Genomic DNA, 19561 nt, shown 5'->3' with positions numbered 1-19561 from the left:
GTATTTAATAATTAATAAATAAATCTATATATATATAAGAGATTTCCACGTATATAGTCACTCATCACGATATCTCTGTAACCATAAGGCGTAAAGATTTGAAATTTCGTAGAAATATTCCTTTCGCCGAGTAGAGATCAGCTAAGAACGGATTTAAAGAAATTCCATCCGTAAGTTTTTTTTTTTATAACGGAACAACGTCTGTCGGGTCCGGTAGTATTTAATAAAAGAGTACAGATACATACCTTTTACATAATATATTTAACAATGAACATATTTTTTAAATGCAGACAGACGAAGACGAGCTCAGACATTAGTTCTGCAGCAAATGCAAAACATTCGAGTATGCATATGCACACGAGCATTTCGATGGCTCGCTTTATCTGACCTTATCTTATCCCAAGTCGTTTAATAGCCTGTGGGGCTTACATTTTCCATTTAATCGATATAATTTCTCGGATAAGAGGAATCTATTTTAAATCAAGTCCAACTTTACTTCGCGCTTCGGAACTATAATTGCTCTACATGTCTTCTATTCGTATGTTGAGAAATAAAATAACTGAACATAATGGTTAAAGATTCTCCTCTAGAACTTGTGAAAATCGCACGATTTAATGATGGTTTATTTTAGGCTTATGCGTGAGTTATACTAGTTTATAATAAACTAGGGGATACTTCGATCAATAAAATACTTTTCACAATCGCAAGTCGCAGTTGTTTTGAAACAAAATAGTTTGAATATTTAGTAGACATTCTAATAATATATTAGTAGTGTAGACAAGGCTTTAGTTTGATCAAGTTGAATTTGACTATCATCATTTTAAAGTTATGACCATAAAAACATTTTTATTTAAAATATTGAGAAGGATTAGTCGGCTTAAGACTTGAAAAATACTATTTTTGTATATGTTTGCTATGCGCAAAAAAAAATTCAATTGAGTTGTTTGGTAGATTCCCACACCAGAATTGTATGCCTATAAAAACTATTAGAATAAAATGTGAGTGATATAAAGAGAACAAGAAGTTATGAAAGTTGCACTGAAGCATGAAAACATCCAAAGAATATAGTCTTCTAACATGCATAGGTACATCATACTTCCAACAGACTAAAAAAAATAGTTTTTCTGTACAACACTTTGAAGTTGCTGGTAATTAAACAACCGAGGGCGTTATCCTTTCAAACAAAAAGATTCAAATCAGCGAGGATATGAGATAATAAACATACACAAAAAATACAGTTGAACTGAATACCTGATTAGCTAGATAAACTACATACTGATATTTTGAGGATGCCGTACCCAAAGTGTAAAAACAGAACCCTACTACTAAGACTACTCTGTTCGTCCGTCCCTCTGTCTGTCTGGCTGTTTGTCCGTCTGTCAGCAGGATGTATCTCATGAACCTTGATAGTTAGACAGTTGAAATTTTCACAAATAATGTATTTCTGTTGCCGCTATAACAAGAAATACTAAAAATCTGACCATATAAAAATTTAAGTGGGGGCTCCAATACAACAGGTTTTTTTGCCATTTTTATAGATAATGGCAACGAACCCTTCTTGAGCGTGTCCGACACGCACTTGGCCGTTTTTTAAATGTTCGTTTAACAAAAATATTGGCCTGATTCAGGATTCCTATTCAAATTTTGGATAGGGGAAAAAGAACCCACGGTGATTGAATACAGACGACTAATCGATTTTTTGTAACAGCTCTCAGTAATCGAAATTGAAACCACTTGAAAGCGATGATAATTAGATACCGTAAGCTCAATTCCGCAGCCGTATTGTTTTGTGCAATTTGCTAGCGATTATGTGAAATGGCACCCACCGCAATAACTGTTCACTACTGTACCTACTTGTACAAGCTATACGTTCTTGTTCGTGTTTATTCTGTGTCATCTCGACGCCTTTTATTAGCTTCACCTGTATGTATATTTGTTTGTAACCGACGATTATGACCTACTTTAAACGGCCAGATTCCGTTCAAACTTCGTAGTTTCATCGAGGACCGATGACAATACATTAATTTGATAACATTTCCATTTTCAATTTGCAAAATAAGATTTTTGTTAATTTATATAATTTTCATTTATCGTCTTTATGGTAGGAATTTTGAATTTCAGCCGATTTATCTAATATTAGGAAATTTTCGAATACCAAAGTGAATTTTTAATTCAACAATGCAAATTAACAGCTGAACGTCATGTTCGTCTCGTCCCTTATTATCATAAAAACAAAATCTGTGTGTAACCTGTGAGTAAATAGCCTAAGCACATGATCGGATTTGGTACGGCCGAGCCATCGGACGGTCTGGTAAGCGCCTCGCACCTATTGGTGCGGAGATATTGGTCCGGCGTTGTACTCTGTACGGTCCAGTCGCTCATAAAAATAATTATGTGCGATATACAATGCGACATACCATCGAATATGGACCGCAACTATACCGTGTTCGATGGTTTGGCCGTGCCAAATCCGTCCATATGTTTAGGCTATTACTCAAAGCTTACACACAGATTTTTTTATGACAATAAGGGACGAGACGAACATAACATTCAGCTGATGGTAATTGATACGTCCTGTCCTGCAGCAATGCAGTGCCACTCAGGATTCTTGAAAAACACAAAAATTCTGAGCGGCACTACAAGTGCGCTCGTCTCCTTGAGACATTAGATGTTAAGTCTCACTAACTACGGCGCCCTTCAGACCGAAACAGAGTAATGTGTAAGCTTTCTATACAAGCTTCACGGCAGAAATAGGCACTGTTGTGGTACCCATAATCTAGCCGGCATCCTGTGCAAAGGAGCCTCCCACATCTGATTGCTTACAGGACGTTCGGAAATGATATCATGGAAAATTAAATTATTGAGTTGAATTAGTATTCCCGCGTTTCATTAGATCTCGCCATTTTAGCGCCACGCTGTATACAATGTAACATGACTCAATACAAGATATTACATTGACCCTGTGGTTTTTCAACGAGTTTGCCGCTGTTTACACGCTCCGCCACGTCTCGGCAGTCATGGCCCCTCATTATTATAAAAGGACCATACACATGGTATACCCACTGCACATAATACGTCATATAGACTGCGAACTAACGAAATAATCGGCGGGGGTGGTCTCATTTTTGGGTTTAAATAAATTTTATTCTCATTAAGACGTACATTGTTACTTACATGAGAAATTAAAATTTAACAATTAAAGTACTTAAGAAAATTATTTTGGTATTGTCGCGTTGCAACGCTTCGACGTATATGACGAGAGTTGTCAAACTTCAATACATTGATAATTTCAACAGCTCCGTCAGCAATACTCGTAGCTTTGCCGTAAAAGTGATTACTTTAAGCGCTGTAGACCCGGGTTCGATACACCTACCAGTGTATGGAATTTTTTGGGTTTTGTAAAGTTAATGGAAATTTCAAGTAAGTTCAGATCAAATCGAACAGAAAAAAGGGGATGGAAAATGTGTAAGCAGGATAAAAATAGTTAAAAGAATTTTCTAGTACAATTTAAATTTAAAGATAGAATGGGAGAATCATTTTGAAAATAGAACAGATCCGGGGGTATATAAGCAGTACTAAGCGTGGCCTACGGCATTTCTAGTTCTGACTCGAAATTGTAAAGGAAGAAGAAGAAGAAGAAAAGAAGAAGTAGTGAAAAGTGGGAAGTGATCCAGGTGAAGAAGAAGCAGAAGATAGAAGAGATTTAGTGTTCGGTGCGGTGTGACGCGTTGAAGGTACCGCCGTCCACAAGAGGAACAGCAGCAGACCGGCGAAGTGCAAGTTCAGAAAAAGTGAACATAAATAAAAAATCGTTCCTATAAGCGGAGTATTATTTCCAATCTCTTACCCACTCCCGTGTCAATACAATGCTAGGCATATACATAAAACAATCAACTTATGTTATTAGAACAATTCGTGCCTAATTATTTTGACGACTTGCTTCAAAAGAAAGAAAAAGGAAGAAATTTCCTTAGAAAGCGCACAATGCATGTTTTTGTAAAAATAGTTTCAATATTTTTTTGCAAGAATCAGACGACAAACAGTTTTTCAATTAAGTAGTTATTTTCTGTATTATGACGTCATCTATATAAATACATACACTCATCAAAATTTATAATCTAAATTCTATATAATAATTGAATGAAACCAAATTCAATAAACCTGTTATAAACCCGGTCACACAAGCAGATTCAACTGTATGGGAATTTAAATAATCTCCGACATGACATAATGGCAGTCATTTTAACGATCACACGAGAAATATTTTTTTTGGGTGCTAATGTAAATTTAATCTATTGGCAACTATATGTTTTTTTTATGATAATACGGTACGAGACAAGCAGGACGTTCAGCTGATGGTATGTCATATATACGCCCTGCCCATTACAATGCAGTGCCCCTCAGGATTCTTGAAAAACCCAAAAAATTCTGAGCGGCACTACAATAGCGTTTGTCACCTTGAGAGATAAGATGTTAAGTCTCATTTCCGAAGTAACTTCACTAGCTACGGCGCAGTTCTGACCGAAACACAATAATGCTTACACATTACTGCTTTACGGCTGAAATAGGCGCCGTTGTGGTACCCATAATATAGCCTGTAACTGGTGCAATAATAGTAAATTTATTATTAACACATCTAGCACCCGACATCGGTGCATTAGGCTTTGTACACATACAGAGTGAGCTAAGTAAAGTCATACATTATTTTTGAATCCCCTTGCTACCATACACTTACAATATACTAGCGTATATAGTATAGACGAACAAAGCGTGCGAGAGAGAAGAACATCTCTAACGGAGATACATCAAGATAGAAAAGGTAAGAGAATCTATTATGACTGTAACTGATTTTGATTGACAAGTCGTAAACGGTCAGCCACGCATTAGCTCCTCACTATTTTGAACTCTAAACTAACAGCTGTCACAGTCTATGTAGACGTATAAATGATCGAAAATTAAATCATTATCGGGCTGCCAGGTCGTCTATACGCTATTGCAAGTCTATGGTTTCATTCCATTCATTCATTTACCAGTGGTAGGCTCCTTTGCACAGGAAGCCGACTAGATTATGGGTACCAAAACGGCGCCTATTTCTGCCGTGAAGCAGTAATGTGTAAACATTAACCGTGTTTCGGTCTGAAGGGCGCCGTAGCTAGTGAAATTACTGGGCAAATGAGACTTGACATCTTATGTCTCAAGATGACGAGCGCAATTGTAGTGCCGCTCAGAATTTATGAGCTTTTCAAGAATCCTGAGCGGCACTGCATTGTAATGGGTAGGGCGTATCAGTGACCATCAGCTGAAGGTCCTGCTCGCCTCGTCCCTTCTTTTCATAAAAAAAAAATCATTTTAAAGACAACAGAAAGCTTGCACCTGACGAGCAAATACAGCAAAAACTAAAAAATTGCTGCGCTTTTAAATATTACACAAAGTAACATTAAAAATTAAAGAACAAACTTAATTAGAATTAATATGAAAACAAAATTATTTTCATTACTTCAAGTCAAACAATAAAACTTAATTATCTGTAGAACAATGTGTTCCGTGTTGTAAACTCGAAAGCGAGAATTATACAAATAGTACTTTACAAGATCTCATGAATTGTATTTTATTGTGTATTTTAGCTCATATTTTACTCTTACTCTCTTTCTATTTTATTAATAATGGCGAAGTAAAGTTATTCCAAATTTAAAACTTTTATGGCCTTACAAATAAATAATAACGTCTCGTTTCGAGAGTCATAGTTGACAAATACTATCTCGACTCCTGTCAACCGCAGTCCCGCAGTGAAAACGTTCTCTGAAAAGGTCATGAGACGTCAGGTTAGCTAAAAAAATAATAAAAATGTAACGTTTACGCAAAAACTAATGTAAAAGCACAGTTACACTTACACGCTTTTTAATCCTTTAAAAAGTGTTTTATTTAAATGTGTAACAGTCGCATTAATCAAATAATTAAGTTTCAATCTTATTTAAAAGTTGATTATACTTTATTTTTAAACCAGTAACGACCCGCTTGTATCTCGCCGTGTTAAGCATATGCAACGGTAGTTAAAACTTAGAACAAATGCTCCAATCAGTCCAAAAAGAATGTCCATAGTGAACAAACTTCATTTTCAATGTCACTCTATTGGAGATGTTTCTGACCACCTAGAAACCCAAACAACGTTTATTATATCTATATAGATGTCATTGTTTCTTGTTGTATAGATAGGTTCATCTTAAATTTTAATAGATTAGTGTCTTTTTAATAAAAACATATAAAAACTCAGAAGTTTAAGCGTGTCCTGTGCTATAGATTTAATAATAGTTACGAAATAAAAAGATCTATCTAATATTTGTTATAAACCTGCGTGAAACATTGCTAGTAGGCAAGATGTTCTACTTACTCAGAGCCTCGCGCTCCAAGTACTTAGCAAAAAGCGACAACTTTTAATGAACATGCAACACGATGGCTAGATACCTATATATACCTTTATATATGTATATTATTTGTACAACGGTTCTAGATGCGGAGATAAGAATCGGATTAGCATACAAGCAAATTTATCCTATATCTATCTAACTTCAATGGTAATTAGAAGCAAGGCGAGTCGGTAACGGTATGCGATTTGTACAAGTAGCTCTACCACTCCCCTAAAAGTTCTCCCAACTTCCGTCCGACAGATACGTACAGTTAAATCTTGCAAACTAATTAAAGCATTCCGTATATACGGTACGGAAACGTAGAGTAGAAGTCACTTATTAAACATCAAAAAACCCATTCGACAACTTATTCCTCAGACCTGAGAAGGGGCGCATTAAACTCAGCGGACTTCTTCTTTTTTTTTATAAAATTTTAAGAGTTATTTGTGTTATAGTAATATTTTGTTTTAAAAATAATCTGGAATCATGTTGTAGAAACGTCCATCGCCCCACAAAAGACTTTCTAGACCGACTTAGGCGATTTGTAGGCATAAAAAGTTTGTTTGACTGGTGTCAATATTGTGATTACACAGTTTCTATAAAATTCGCTAATGTGCCTATGTACATTCATAACATTATCTAATATTGAGAGGCAACATTTAAAATGTTTATTTTTAATTTTTCTCTTAATGATTCTTTAGGCCATGGGTGATGGTAATGAATAGCGCTAATAGCCCTCTTCTGCATTACAAAAATTAAAACTTATTCCACTCAATCCATTGACGTACAATAAACAACTAAACTCAAAAATTGTCTGAAGCAAAACTCAACCTAAGCGTCTATTAGGCAGAGTTTTCTTTCAGTTGTTTTGACCGCGCTTTGAATACAACGTCACGCAATGAAGTGTTCATTGAAAAATTGACAAAATAACAGCATATCCAAACTTAAAATGGATGGAGTGTCGTATTTCAGGTAAGTGCCCCTTTAAATTAACAAAATTATGCAACTAACTACATTGCCGAAGAAATGTGCAAAAGAGACGGTCGTCTCGCACTACAGTCAATGTGCTTCTTATGAGCGTAATAATATACTTTAAACATTACTGCCAAAAAATAAGGTGTAAATGTTAACTGTATTAGTTAATGTATATGTATATATAAAACAGCACTCGGAAATTTTTAACGACCTTTTAATAGGCGATTGGGAGTCTAGTTGTATTAACTCCAGCAATTACTCAATATAATATAACGGTGGAAAGAATTTATGCTAGTAATATCACGCCCTTGTAGAGTTACTACACTTGTTATTACCGACCATGAATGTCATGTCAATACAACTTAGTGGCCACTGCATTCTTCGCGAGTTATGGTTACACAGCGATTTCAAATACAGCTGCAGCTATTACCGACTATGACAAAGAGTCGAGTGATTGATGTGATAGTAATTTCCAACGGACCGTTGCTCGTATCCGATACACGTCGAACTTGACTCTCATACTACATGTTACAATATTCAATACATTTGCATGCTTCTATGTAGAGTTCAGATGTGATAAGAAGCAAACAAGATAAATGGACAAAAGACATAATAGAGTATAAGAGAGGGAGACAAACGATACGATGGGAAGATGATTTCAAAAAGATTGTTGGACTAACATGGAGAAGAACAACTTACGATAGGAACATGTGGAAAGATCTGGAGGAGGCCTATGTCGGCGGACAAGCGAGCAATGATTAACATTAGATATAGTATATATTAGGTGAAATAGAATTATAATCATTTAGTATATTAAGTTGTACCATAAGTTAAAATTGTACCTTTTTAGTTTGCTTGCAATAAAGACTTCACTCACTCATTCATGTAGAGTTCAATCAATTATTTTATATAAACTAGCTGACCTGACAGATGTTGTTCTATGCATAATAAATAAAATACTGTTTTTTTATGAATTTGTTAATAATATTTCATAACATTAAGAATTTTTTCGTAAAATATGCTCTCCCTGTTGTTATAATGAAATTGTTTCACAGTAGAACTATCAAACTGTGCGACAATAAATTCTCTGATAGAAAATATGTCCATACAAAACAAATATTGGAAATAAAATTTAGTATGGGTCCCAGATCGAATTAAAAACTATCCTATCTCTCAAGTTGGAACTCTAAACTGCACTCCATGAAGTAATCCCCATTAAAATCCGTTCATTAGTTTAGGAGTTCACTGGAAACAAACATTAGGACACTGGATGTAAATATATAAAATAATGAAATCGTAAAGTAAAAACTATACATTGAATATATTTTTTTAAAGAATATTTGCTGCGTTATCTACAAATCTACAAACAATATCGAAGCCAAAAGAGAAGTTGATAGAATTTTAAAACGCAAAAACTACCGAGTAGATTTCATTCAAATTTTGCATGAATATTTACGCGGACAACGGCATAGGCAGCAACTAGTTTTAAACATAATTGGACGATGTTTTCAAAATAAAACTAAAATAATCTTTGATCAGTACTTAGAAAAAAGTAACTACTAAGCTTAATTTATTTTACTGTTTGTTGTGAAAAAAATAAGTTCAGCGCGTAAGAAGAACTCAATGGCCATTCTTTTTTACAAATATATAATATAACGGTTAGAAACATAAACGAAAATACATAAAAATAACAACAAATGTAGTTCAATATGGCATTTATAACTATACCTTACAGAAAGTGGGTACACCTTTCTTAAAAAGGTAAAATTTTAAAACATTAATACGTCCAGATAGACTGTGATAGCTGTGAAAACGTCGAAAAAATTTGCAATGCACGCACACCAATACAAAGTGAACTAGAAATCGTGAGTGTAAGACATAGCTTGTCACACACACTAAAGTAATAAACCTGGCCTGTTTTCATCGGTTATCTAGCAGCAGGAAGTTCTATCTAGACATATAAATTATCTAAACGGTAAATATTCCCTACAAGTTTCAAGTGACCAAGGGAATAATTATCTTAAATTGAACCGCAAGCTCATTAACTAATTTTTAATGCCCCATGCAAACTCACCATTATTTAATTCGGGAAGTGCATACAGAATCCCACATAGTCTATCTGCCACGGTCACTGTATTTTCTGCGGCTAAATGATCCTCCGCTTGCTTCGTCTGAGTTTTAGCTGGTTCAAACAACGTCAAGTCCAGTCCTTCCATATCGCTTCGCACTGAAACACGGTCTTCTTCGACAGTTCTATCATAGTGTTCTGGTGAGTCCACATCTTTAGGACTGCGACTACAAACTCCATCGCTGAGAGGGTCACAGCAACAGGTGTCCGAAAACGGCTCAAATTCCCTGCAGTCAAACTCGCACCGCTCAAAACTATCACAGGTACACGAAGACAACGCATCAGACTCAAACTCTTCCACCACAAACAAGTTAGTTCCCTGTACATCCGGTTCAATTGTCTCATTTTTCCCAGATACATAGAACACGTTTGATGAATATGGCACTTTTTGGATTTGCAACTCTACGCTTTCATCCACTTTTGAACTTGCAAGCTCTTTTCGATCAATACTGCCCGTTGGAGAACGACAGTCTTCATAGCGGGCAAAACTCGAGGTGTCTGTTAGATTTGAAGATCGGTCTACTGAATAGGAATCAGCGTATGGATCTGCAGATTCGCTTTGTATGGATGGCAAGCGGTACGGTATATGAGACTGTGCTCCGTGGAATATTGTGGTGTATGGACAAGTGTGTGCAGGACGAGTTCTGTCTGATCTGCGAGGATAGCTGGCTGCGAAAGGGTCGCGGGCCGGCCCTTCCTCGGCGTTGATGAAAGCCTCGCTCGTCGACAGTACGTTGTATCGCCAGTCCGGCATTGCTATTTAACATCACCACAAACAACTAAAGATCACTTTTGTCCTCATATTTTGTCGGGTATGACACACTTTTGCTGCTAAATTTAAAGAAAATGAATTTCACTGGGCCCGGCATCCGCGACTGTGTAAATATAAAACAAAAACCAGTTCATGCACTGAGTGACGATATTCGACGCACGATTGCCTTTGCATGTTGAAAGCCTAATTATTGCTATCGTGATTTCTTAATACAACCTGAAGTTACGCAGCCCTTGGGACACAGAAATTACTTAATAAGCACTTAGCAATATCGAGCTTTTAATAACCCTTTTCCCAACTTGTTTTAGATAAGTGAGTACAAAATATAGAAACTGAAATATATTTTTTTATAATAGGGCTTTGACAAAAACAAATTGCAACAATATTTAGTAAACGTCATGACATCCATTACATCAGTTCGTAAAGTGGCTATGACACGAGGAGAAGAACTGACAAGATACTTCTATTCTTACTATTAATATTATATTATACAACTTTGCCAAGAACAGAACGAACACAATCATCATCCTCTCTTTATAAACTACTATACTATAATAAGCCTTCGTTGTCTTAGATCTTTTTTTTTCTTGAATTTGTGCTCAATGTGTCTCAGTATACTGTGCACGTGTGTATTAAAGTTATCGATTTTAATCGTTGCCGGAGGTATTTACCATTTAATCAACTATACCATAACCTTGTAAGCTAAGTGACTGGCCAGGGTCTTGAGTAATATTTCAGGTCACAATTAAAATATTTAGCTAAATTGTTTTTAAATTATCAGTTAACTTGATATTGTGTAAGTTTATAAAGGTCAATGGCTTGGAATCGTGCTTGGAAAACGCAATTATTTGTGAGTACATTTAAAATTGTTGGAGCGGCTTAGTAATAACAGATGCGGGTTCGTGACGATTCGAAACTCCATTCGGAAGACTTTTTAAGCTCACAATTTGTAAGCGGACAAAGCTTTTTATAGATCTAATATGAATAGTTGGAGTCTGTTCGTGACGCCAAGCCCGCGGCTTAGTCGCATGCCAGCATGCCTTTTGAATAGAGTTGAAATCTGTTTATGTATTGCAATGGTTCTCTGAAGCACTATCTGTTGATAGATGGGAAAATACACGAATACAAACTTTTATCGTCGCGGAACTTGCAACTTTATTATTATTGAATATTGAATATTTATTTTATAATAAGCGTAGTAATTTAAATAAAACACTTTTAATGATAAAAAGGCGTGTATTTGCAACTGTGTTTTCACATTAGATTTTTGCGTAAAAGTTACATTTTTTATTTTTTCTTAGTTAACCCGACTTTTTAGAACTTTCCAGATCTAGTTTTTCAGGGAGTCCCCAGATGAAATGAGTCAAAGATAGTATTTTTCATATTTGTCATTAAAGGCATTAAAGGCATTTATTTTCTCAAAATTGATTCCTTTAGAATTATTTTTGATGTCATTTCTTATACTACTAGATACTACTACCGCTTCGGAAACAAATGGCGCTCTGAGAGAGAAGAAGCGGCGCAAGAAACTCTCCCAGCATTCTTTTTTTGCGCTCTTTTCAATAAAAATATACAATATTGTACAGTCGCTATAAAATAATCACAATCTAGTCCCAGGCTGTCCGATCATTTAGATATTCAGCAGTGGAATAATAGGATTTACGACAGAGCCATTTTTTTATAAAACATTTAAATTTATTTATAGATAATGCCTGAACAGTGGCTGGGACTTTATTGTAGAAGTGTATACATTTACCCTTAAAGCTATTATGTATCTTATGAAGCCTACTAGAATTAGTTACAAGCAATCCCTTATTTCTAGTGTTATAATATATTATGAACTTTATCGCCATTTAATGCCCTGATATTTGCTATAGATAGCTTTACAATTACACGCGTTTTAATCCTTTAAAAGGGTTTTATTTTTATGTGTAACACTCGCGTTAAGAAAATACTAAGCGAAGTTATTTTCAAATAATACGCACTGGATGTTTATTTTTATGATGCTTATTGTAGTAATTTATTTTTAGTTATTATCATGTTGTTATATTTGCTAAAACTTCAATAGGCGTTACTTTTTTTACTAGCCTTATGTCTGTCTGCATGTTTAATGGTTAACGAATATAGCTGTAAATTTCTGTTCAATTAATTATTTATTAATAAAGAATTTCGTAATTAATTTAATGATTATTATTGATACAGATATATGTTTATTTACATCTAATTGGGAGTTGTAGATTATTTAAGTGTGGCTTTTGTCTGTGGCTCTAAAGGGGAGAGAGAAAAAAGAGAGATAAAATCATGAAATTTATAAAAAAATAAATATTTTCTAGAAGCAAATCTTATTTGAGATTAGAGATGGGAAGATGTCAAGATAAATCTCACGACGTCTCACCAAGACAAGAAGGGGGGGGTCAAAAAATTGCCATTATTTACGTTATTCATAAAGGCGGCCTTACAGGAATCGTAGTCACGGCAGAACTGAGGACTCGTGAGAAATCGAAATATGACATAAATTAAATATAATATCGTGCGTGTCTGCACCCCCTAATATTAACAAGATGGGTAAATATTTTTAAGGAATGGTAGCAACAATGAGAGAACTGGTCCAGATGATTTTGATTGGATTGGTACGATTCGGTCTGAAGGAAGTAGTATAATAAAGACAGCATTAAAAACAGAATTTTGTTTTCAACAGACTTCAAAGAGGTTTTAATGTCGATAAACCGGACTTTTTTTTTAATAACATACATAAAGCTACCGTTATATGAGGTATACAGGCAACATAAGTGTTGTTGAATGTCTAATATAAGCTAAGTCGCTACATACTTTATTGAAAATGTCACAATTATCACAAGACCTTGCTCTACAAGTTGAAACGCATTAAAATAAAGCCGGTTCTGTTGTTATTTTTAAATAAACCTCCAAACATTAACATTCACTTGATATAAAAAAAAATATTACTTTATATTTTCAAAATTTTATGGAAGAGGAGGACAAACGAGCGTTATACGCTCGTCGTGTACTTGATATTATGTTAAGTGATCACCACCACCCACGAGGAATCACAGGAGCGTTGCCAGCCTTTTAGAAAAGTATAAACGCTTTAAAGTACATTCAACTTTTCTTCAAAGTTGTAAACTAAGATTATTTCGCGAAGTTAAAAAATTAAAAAAAAAACTTGTAAGCTTATGTTAACTTAGAATCAGCAGATTGTGCTTCACGTAGCAACTAAGTTAAATATCTATGTTTTATCAACTTGCCAATTAAGAACTAATGGTCCTTTCCGTTATGTTTTCAATGGATAAATTCACACCATAAACAAGTTGGGAAAGTAAATAGCTGAAGAGATTCGTATCCTCCACGATACCGTTACCAACAAACCAGAAACAACTACATGTTACTTTTATATTTACAAATAGCTTACACTCTACATCCCGGCTTATATTAAATTTATTTACCCGAGATTCATATGTTATTATTCAATATCACTTAATTAATTAGTATATATAAATATCGGCATCGGTAACGGTATATACATTTTGAAGCAACAAGTTGTATATTTCAATATTACGTCAAACACAACACTTATGTCACAGTTCCAAAACTCGATCGTAATATTATTCGATGTTTAATTGCGCACGCGCCGATAGAGTAGTGCGTGTCGTGTCCCGCGATCGCACAGACTGGGGAGCCGGGCGCGCGCCGGCCGGTGCTACGAATCACGCCCGTAAAGGTATAGGCACACCAGTGAGCTATTACAAGTTTTATTTGGATATATTCAAAAGTCAACGGTCGTTACACTTTTTAACGTATTTACGTGCGCCTTTCTACAGAATTATGTTTTATTTTTAACCAACTTCAAAAAAGGAGGAGGTTCTCAATTCGTCGGTATGTTCTTTTTTTTTAACCGACGTATGTATACATATATGTATGTAGTCACAAACCTATCTTGGATGACACCGATTCCAAAAAGAATACATAGCACATTATATCTATTGTTTTGGAATACTTAATGTTTTTGAAGTCGGTTGTTGTTTTGTTAAAAATGTTTTTTAGATAATTTATACGTCTAAATAGAGCCTGTTGCTGCTAGACAACCGATAAAAACAGGCCAGGATCATTACTTTAGTGTGCGTGACATGCTACGTTTTACACTCGCGATTTGTATGTCACTTTGTGTTAGTGTGCGTACATTGATCAAAATAGAGGTTGACCGTCAACGTCAACGTATAAATGATCTAAGGTTTTATTATTAAAATAGTGAAAATCTCTATTGAGCGAAGCGTTTTTCTGCCGTCAGTCAGTAACGTACAAGCAGCATTTGTGTTTTGGTATGAAGTGCGCAGTAACTAGTGAAATTGCTGACTAACATCTTTTCATTCAAAGTGACGGGCGCACTAACGAAGATTCACAGAATCTTGGGTTTGTTCCAGAATACTAAGCGGCACTATAGTGTAAAGGGCAAGGCAGATCATCTCAAATCCATAAGACTTATCGTGCCACCGTACAACACAGATCACATACCTAGCACTTCTTCTGAAATCAGGTTCTACAAACTCCGAATGATATTATGTGTTCTGTAAATGTCTGAATATCAATGTAGAAAAGAGCAAAAAAAAAGAATCGGACAAAAGCGAATCCTTTAATTAATTGAATTCGAATTATCTATAAAAATCAAGTTTGCTGTATGGGCTATATTGTTACCCCCCCTTAAAAAATATTTATCCTGTTTTATAGTTTACCTATGTTGTTAAACATAGAAGGTAACAGAAACACATCATCTGTGAAAGTATCAACCGTCTAACTATCACGCTTCATGAGATACAGCCTGGTGACAGACGGACAGGCAGACGGATGGACACCGGAGTCTTAGCAATAGAGACCCGTTTTACTCTTTGGTTACGGAATCCTAATAACATGATTTCAAATACGAATTGAGACGCCTTCTGGAATATCTCATCTGCATATAATTACATACAATACAATAAATTCACAGTTAACCACAGACTTTAAAACGATAGTTCCATAGTTGCACTACCCCGAACGAAAATGTTTTATCTACCGCAGCTCAACAAGCTTGCAAATAAGCACAGCAGTGTACATGTACCCTTAAGAACGTGACTGCATCTTCGATGCTCAAACAACAATGCACACAAATGTTTATATGCATTCTGTGGCTGATCCACACCGCGGCAACTTGGAACAGTTATGGGGGCGCTTCTGTCCTCTTGAATAACAATAATAATCATTTTATCTTCAGTAATATCTTCTTAGAATAAAATTCTATTGAATGCAAATTTATTTGAAGTAATAAATCTGAGTTTCTTGCGCCCGTTCTTCCCAAGTCTGAGGCATACTTTTTGGAATGTGTGATTTTTCACTTTCAATTATTAGTGATACCATATCTTATTTTGAATATAAAAACTTGAATTTTGATTTAATTGACATTGAAATTAGTTAATGTGAAATTAATTGTTAATTAACTTTAGGTCATTTCTTCACCATAATCCAATTTATTTTTGTTATATTTCTAAGACACACTGAGAAAAAATTTAAGAAATAATTCAAAGCTTCTTTGACAAAGAAGGCTTACTATAGTATAGTAGATTATATAGAAGATAAAGATGTATGCTTCTTGGCTGGTTCTGCGCAGGCCACTGAAAACTGTACAATTTTACCAAATAATATGTTATATATAATAATAACAATAAAATAGCATACTAAAAATAACATACCATTATAAAAATAAAATACCAAAGAATATGTTATAGTTCAAGTACAGAAGGCTCGTAAGAATAGGAACTCTCGCGGCCATACATATACAGCAGCTAAGAAATTTTGTTATTCAGTTCTTTCAAAGATGGGCTGGGAGTTTCTTATCAGTTCTTCTCCTCATGTCAAAACCACTTTACGAACTGATCTAGCTTCAAGTCGTTTACCAATTAGTGTTTTTTCAATAAGTTATGTTATTGTCACTCCCTATCTGTATATATATAAAAATGAATTGCTGTTCGTTAGTCTCTCTAAAACTCGGGTACAGCTGGACCGATTTGGCTAATTTTAGTCTTGAATTATTTGTGGAAGTCCAGAGAATGTTTAAAAGGTGAATAAATATGTACAACCCCAGAATGAAATAAAAACAACGATTTTGATATTTCTTTGATTCTTTCCCCCGCGTCGTTCAGAAATCATATTAAAATAATAGTTTATAATGAACAACTAATTAGATCATAACTGTGTGTGTCTGACAATATTAAATTGAACCCTTATAAATAGCCAGTACCTATTTCAGGAAAAATCGAAAATAATAATTAAAAATAATAATTTCATTCACACTGAGTATTTTTTTTATTTTTTTAATAAAAAAAGGATTCCTTTTGTTTGTTTTAAATCTATTTCTACAAAAGTTTATGTATTTTATTTATTGATTGAGGCAGTATGAAATCGGCCGGGTCAGCTAATGGTCAATAAATATATTTCCATTCTATTTGGCTACGAATACTCTTTTCTTTTAGCACACACAAACATCTCAGACATACACACTACAGCGCTGTATAAGTCATGAAGCTTTACACATAAATCTATCTTAAATATACGAGCATGAAGATCCTTTAATACCATATAAGGATAGATTGATGGCACCTTGTACGAAATAGTGCCTACAGGATAGCAAATAGACGTTAATACTCGTAAATTATCAGGGGTATAGCCATTTTTGTAGTAAGATATATCAATCTTACTTCTGGGATTAATAGTTGCACAAATTACATTTGAGTACCAATATTTTCGATCGATGCGGGACTATATCGTTACGTCATGCGCCACAACCAGATAGTTGAACAAAAACATATCAAGATTTTCGGATTATGCATGCGGACCGTTGGTTTAGTTGGTTGAGCGCTAGGATGTAACCCGAGAGGCGCGGGTTGGGGTCCCGTATGATCCAAAAATGTTGGTGTACTTATTTATTTTGTATCAGGGTTATGCTTGGAATAAATAATGGAGGGAATGAACAAAAGTTTCGTGTATGTATGTGTACTATTTTGTATACCAAAAATTGTAAAGCCATGTGAATTCAAATAATAAATATAATCTTCCCGATTCTATTTGAATGCTATTGTAACTTTTATACTTCATCCTGTCTTGCACTAAATAACTTATAAAGTTTTAAAGTTTAAAGATTTTTTTGAATTTGAATTTATTAAAATGTTAAATATCGGTCCTTTTAAGACAAAACTTTAAGAGCTTTTTAAATACAGTTGTGATGCTGCTCCAAACTTCGGGTTCAATCAAGAATCCTGAGAGGCACCGCATTAACGGGCAGGGCGTATCAATTACCATCATGTGATTGTCGTGCTAGTGTCGACACTGTTTCTTATAAAAATCCATTTCATAATGTTTCTTATAGACAGCCTTTTTTAATTCGTCACATTAGTGACGGCTACAAAAGTAGGTCATCGTTAAATTAACAATTGAGCTGTTTTATCTGAGTGTGTAATCTACAGGATGTCATTCGTCTATTTAGGGACAAAGTTTGACAAAGAAAGTTGTCTAAATAACAAAACTATGCAATAATAACAATAATAAATCATTTATTTCAGGCATTAATCTACAAACTTAACTTAAATCACATTTTACTTTCATTTTAATTAAATTACAGATAAAAAAGAAAAGTTAATATATTAGCAATACTAGCTAGTCTTAAAAATATGTTCTGATGGAATACGAAAGCGCATATTTCCTTTTAAAGGGTTCAATATTCGAAGGGTGACCCAACCAGAACTCTTTTATTATTATATTTTTATGAAAATAAGGGAGGAGACGAGCAGGACGTTCAGCTGATGGTAATTGATACGTCCTGCCTACAATACAGTGCCGCTCAGGAATCTTGAAAAACCCAAATATTGAGCGGAATTGCGCTTGTCACCTTGAGACATAAGATGTTAAGTTTCATTTGCCCAGTAATTTCAATAGTTACAGCGCCCTTCTGAACGAAACACTAATCACAAACAATAATCTTTACACATTACTACTTCACGGCAAAAATAGGCGCCGTTGTGATACCCACAATCTAGCCGGCATCGTGTGCAAAGGAGCCTCCCACTATTTCGCATAAAGTAGATTGCAGCAAACTACTTGCACAGGTATCATTTCAAATACCACCTTATCGAACACGACATATAAATTTATTTCAAATACCAAAATATAATACCGGCCAAACCCGATTTTAGGACAAATTAGCCTCGCCTAGTATCGGAATACTGGGTCTCGAAATCTAGAGCGATTGCCAATTCCGTGGCTATCTGGAGGGCAAAGCCAAATTGGCTTCGAATAAGCTGGGCGTCATCAATAGAGCACGGCAATACTTCAAGCCGGCCCACATTCTAGCGCTCTACAAAGCGCAGGTCCGGCCACACAAGGAGTATTGCTGTCATCTCTGGTCTGGCGCACCCCAGTATCAGCTCGATCCATTTGACCGCGTGCAACGCAGAGCAGCTCGAATTGTCGGGGACCCAGTGCTCTGGGAACGGCTGGATCACTTGGCGTTGCGTAGAGACGTCGCTTCATTGTGTGTCTTCTACCGCATTTATCACTGGGAGTGTTCCGAAGAGCTGTTTAACCTGATTCCTGCCGCCAAATTCTACTTTCGCACGACACGCCACAACTTAGGATATCATCCCCACCATCTGGATATGTGGCGGTCCTCCACAGTGCGGTTTTCAAGGAGCTTTCTTCCACGTACTACAAAGCTGTGGAATAAGCTTCCTTGTGCGGTGTTTCCGGGACGATACGACATGGGTACCTTCAAAAAAAGCGCGTACACCTTCCTTAAAGGCCGGCAACGCTCTTGTGATTCCTCTGGTGTTGCAAGAGAATGTGGGCGGCGGTGATCACTTAACACCAGGTTACCCGTACGCTCGTTTGTCCTGCTATTCCATAAAAAAAAAAGATTAGGCCAAAGTTGATGATAGGATAAACCGGTACAAACTAGGTTTAAATAGTTTCTCCTATCGGCATTTGTACAAACTCATTTAGCCTGGGCTGATCTAGTTGTACATAACATGAATAAGTCACCACACCTCAGGATAAACTGGTTTGGGCTAGTCTATACTAGTTCTACCTCTACAAAGTCTTTAAGGACGAATTCTGCTCGAAACTCAGCTCTATGTCATATTATTATTAGTTAGAAAGATGAAATTTTGCAGAGTGTGAATAGTTATTGCTATATAAATATTAATATTTAAATAGCCAATAATAATAGGTCTCCCGATGTTAAGT

At 35.4% G+C, this 19561-nt stretch overlaps 1 protein-coding gene across 1 annotated transcript in view; it reads right to left on the bottom strand.

Annotated features, from left to right (window-relative positions):
- LOC126971901 (ras GTPase-activating protein raskol) overlaps positions 1-13956 on the bottom strand; it is a 184980-nt gene extending 171024 nt beyond the window's left edge. Inside the window, exons 1-2 of the mRNA XM_050818415.1 lie at positions 13854-13956; positions 9454-10511 (exon numbers count right to left, since the gene is read on the bottom strand). Of these exons, the coding sequence (XP_050674372.1) occupies positions 9454-10261 (808 nt within the window). The 5' untranslated portion in view covers positions 10262-10511; positions 13854-13956. The remainder of the gene's footprint in view (positions 1-9453; positions 10512-13853) is intronic.
- Positions 13957-19561: the final 5605 nt, after the last annotated feature.

This window comes from Leptidea sinapis, chromosome 24 (assembly GCF_905404315.1).
Source record: "Leptidea sinapis chromosome 24, ilLepSina1.1, whole genome shotgun sequence".
Taxonomy (NCBI): Eukaryota; Metazoa; Arthropoda; class Insecta; order Lepidoptera; family Pieridae; genus Leptidea; species Leptidea sinapis.
The sequence above is the reverse complement of the archived record's forward strand: the minus strand, read 5'-3'. Positions and strand labels throughout refer to the sequence as shown.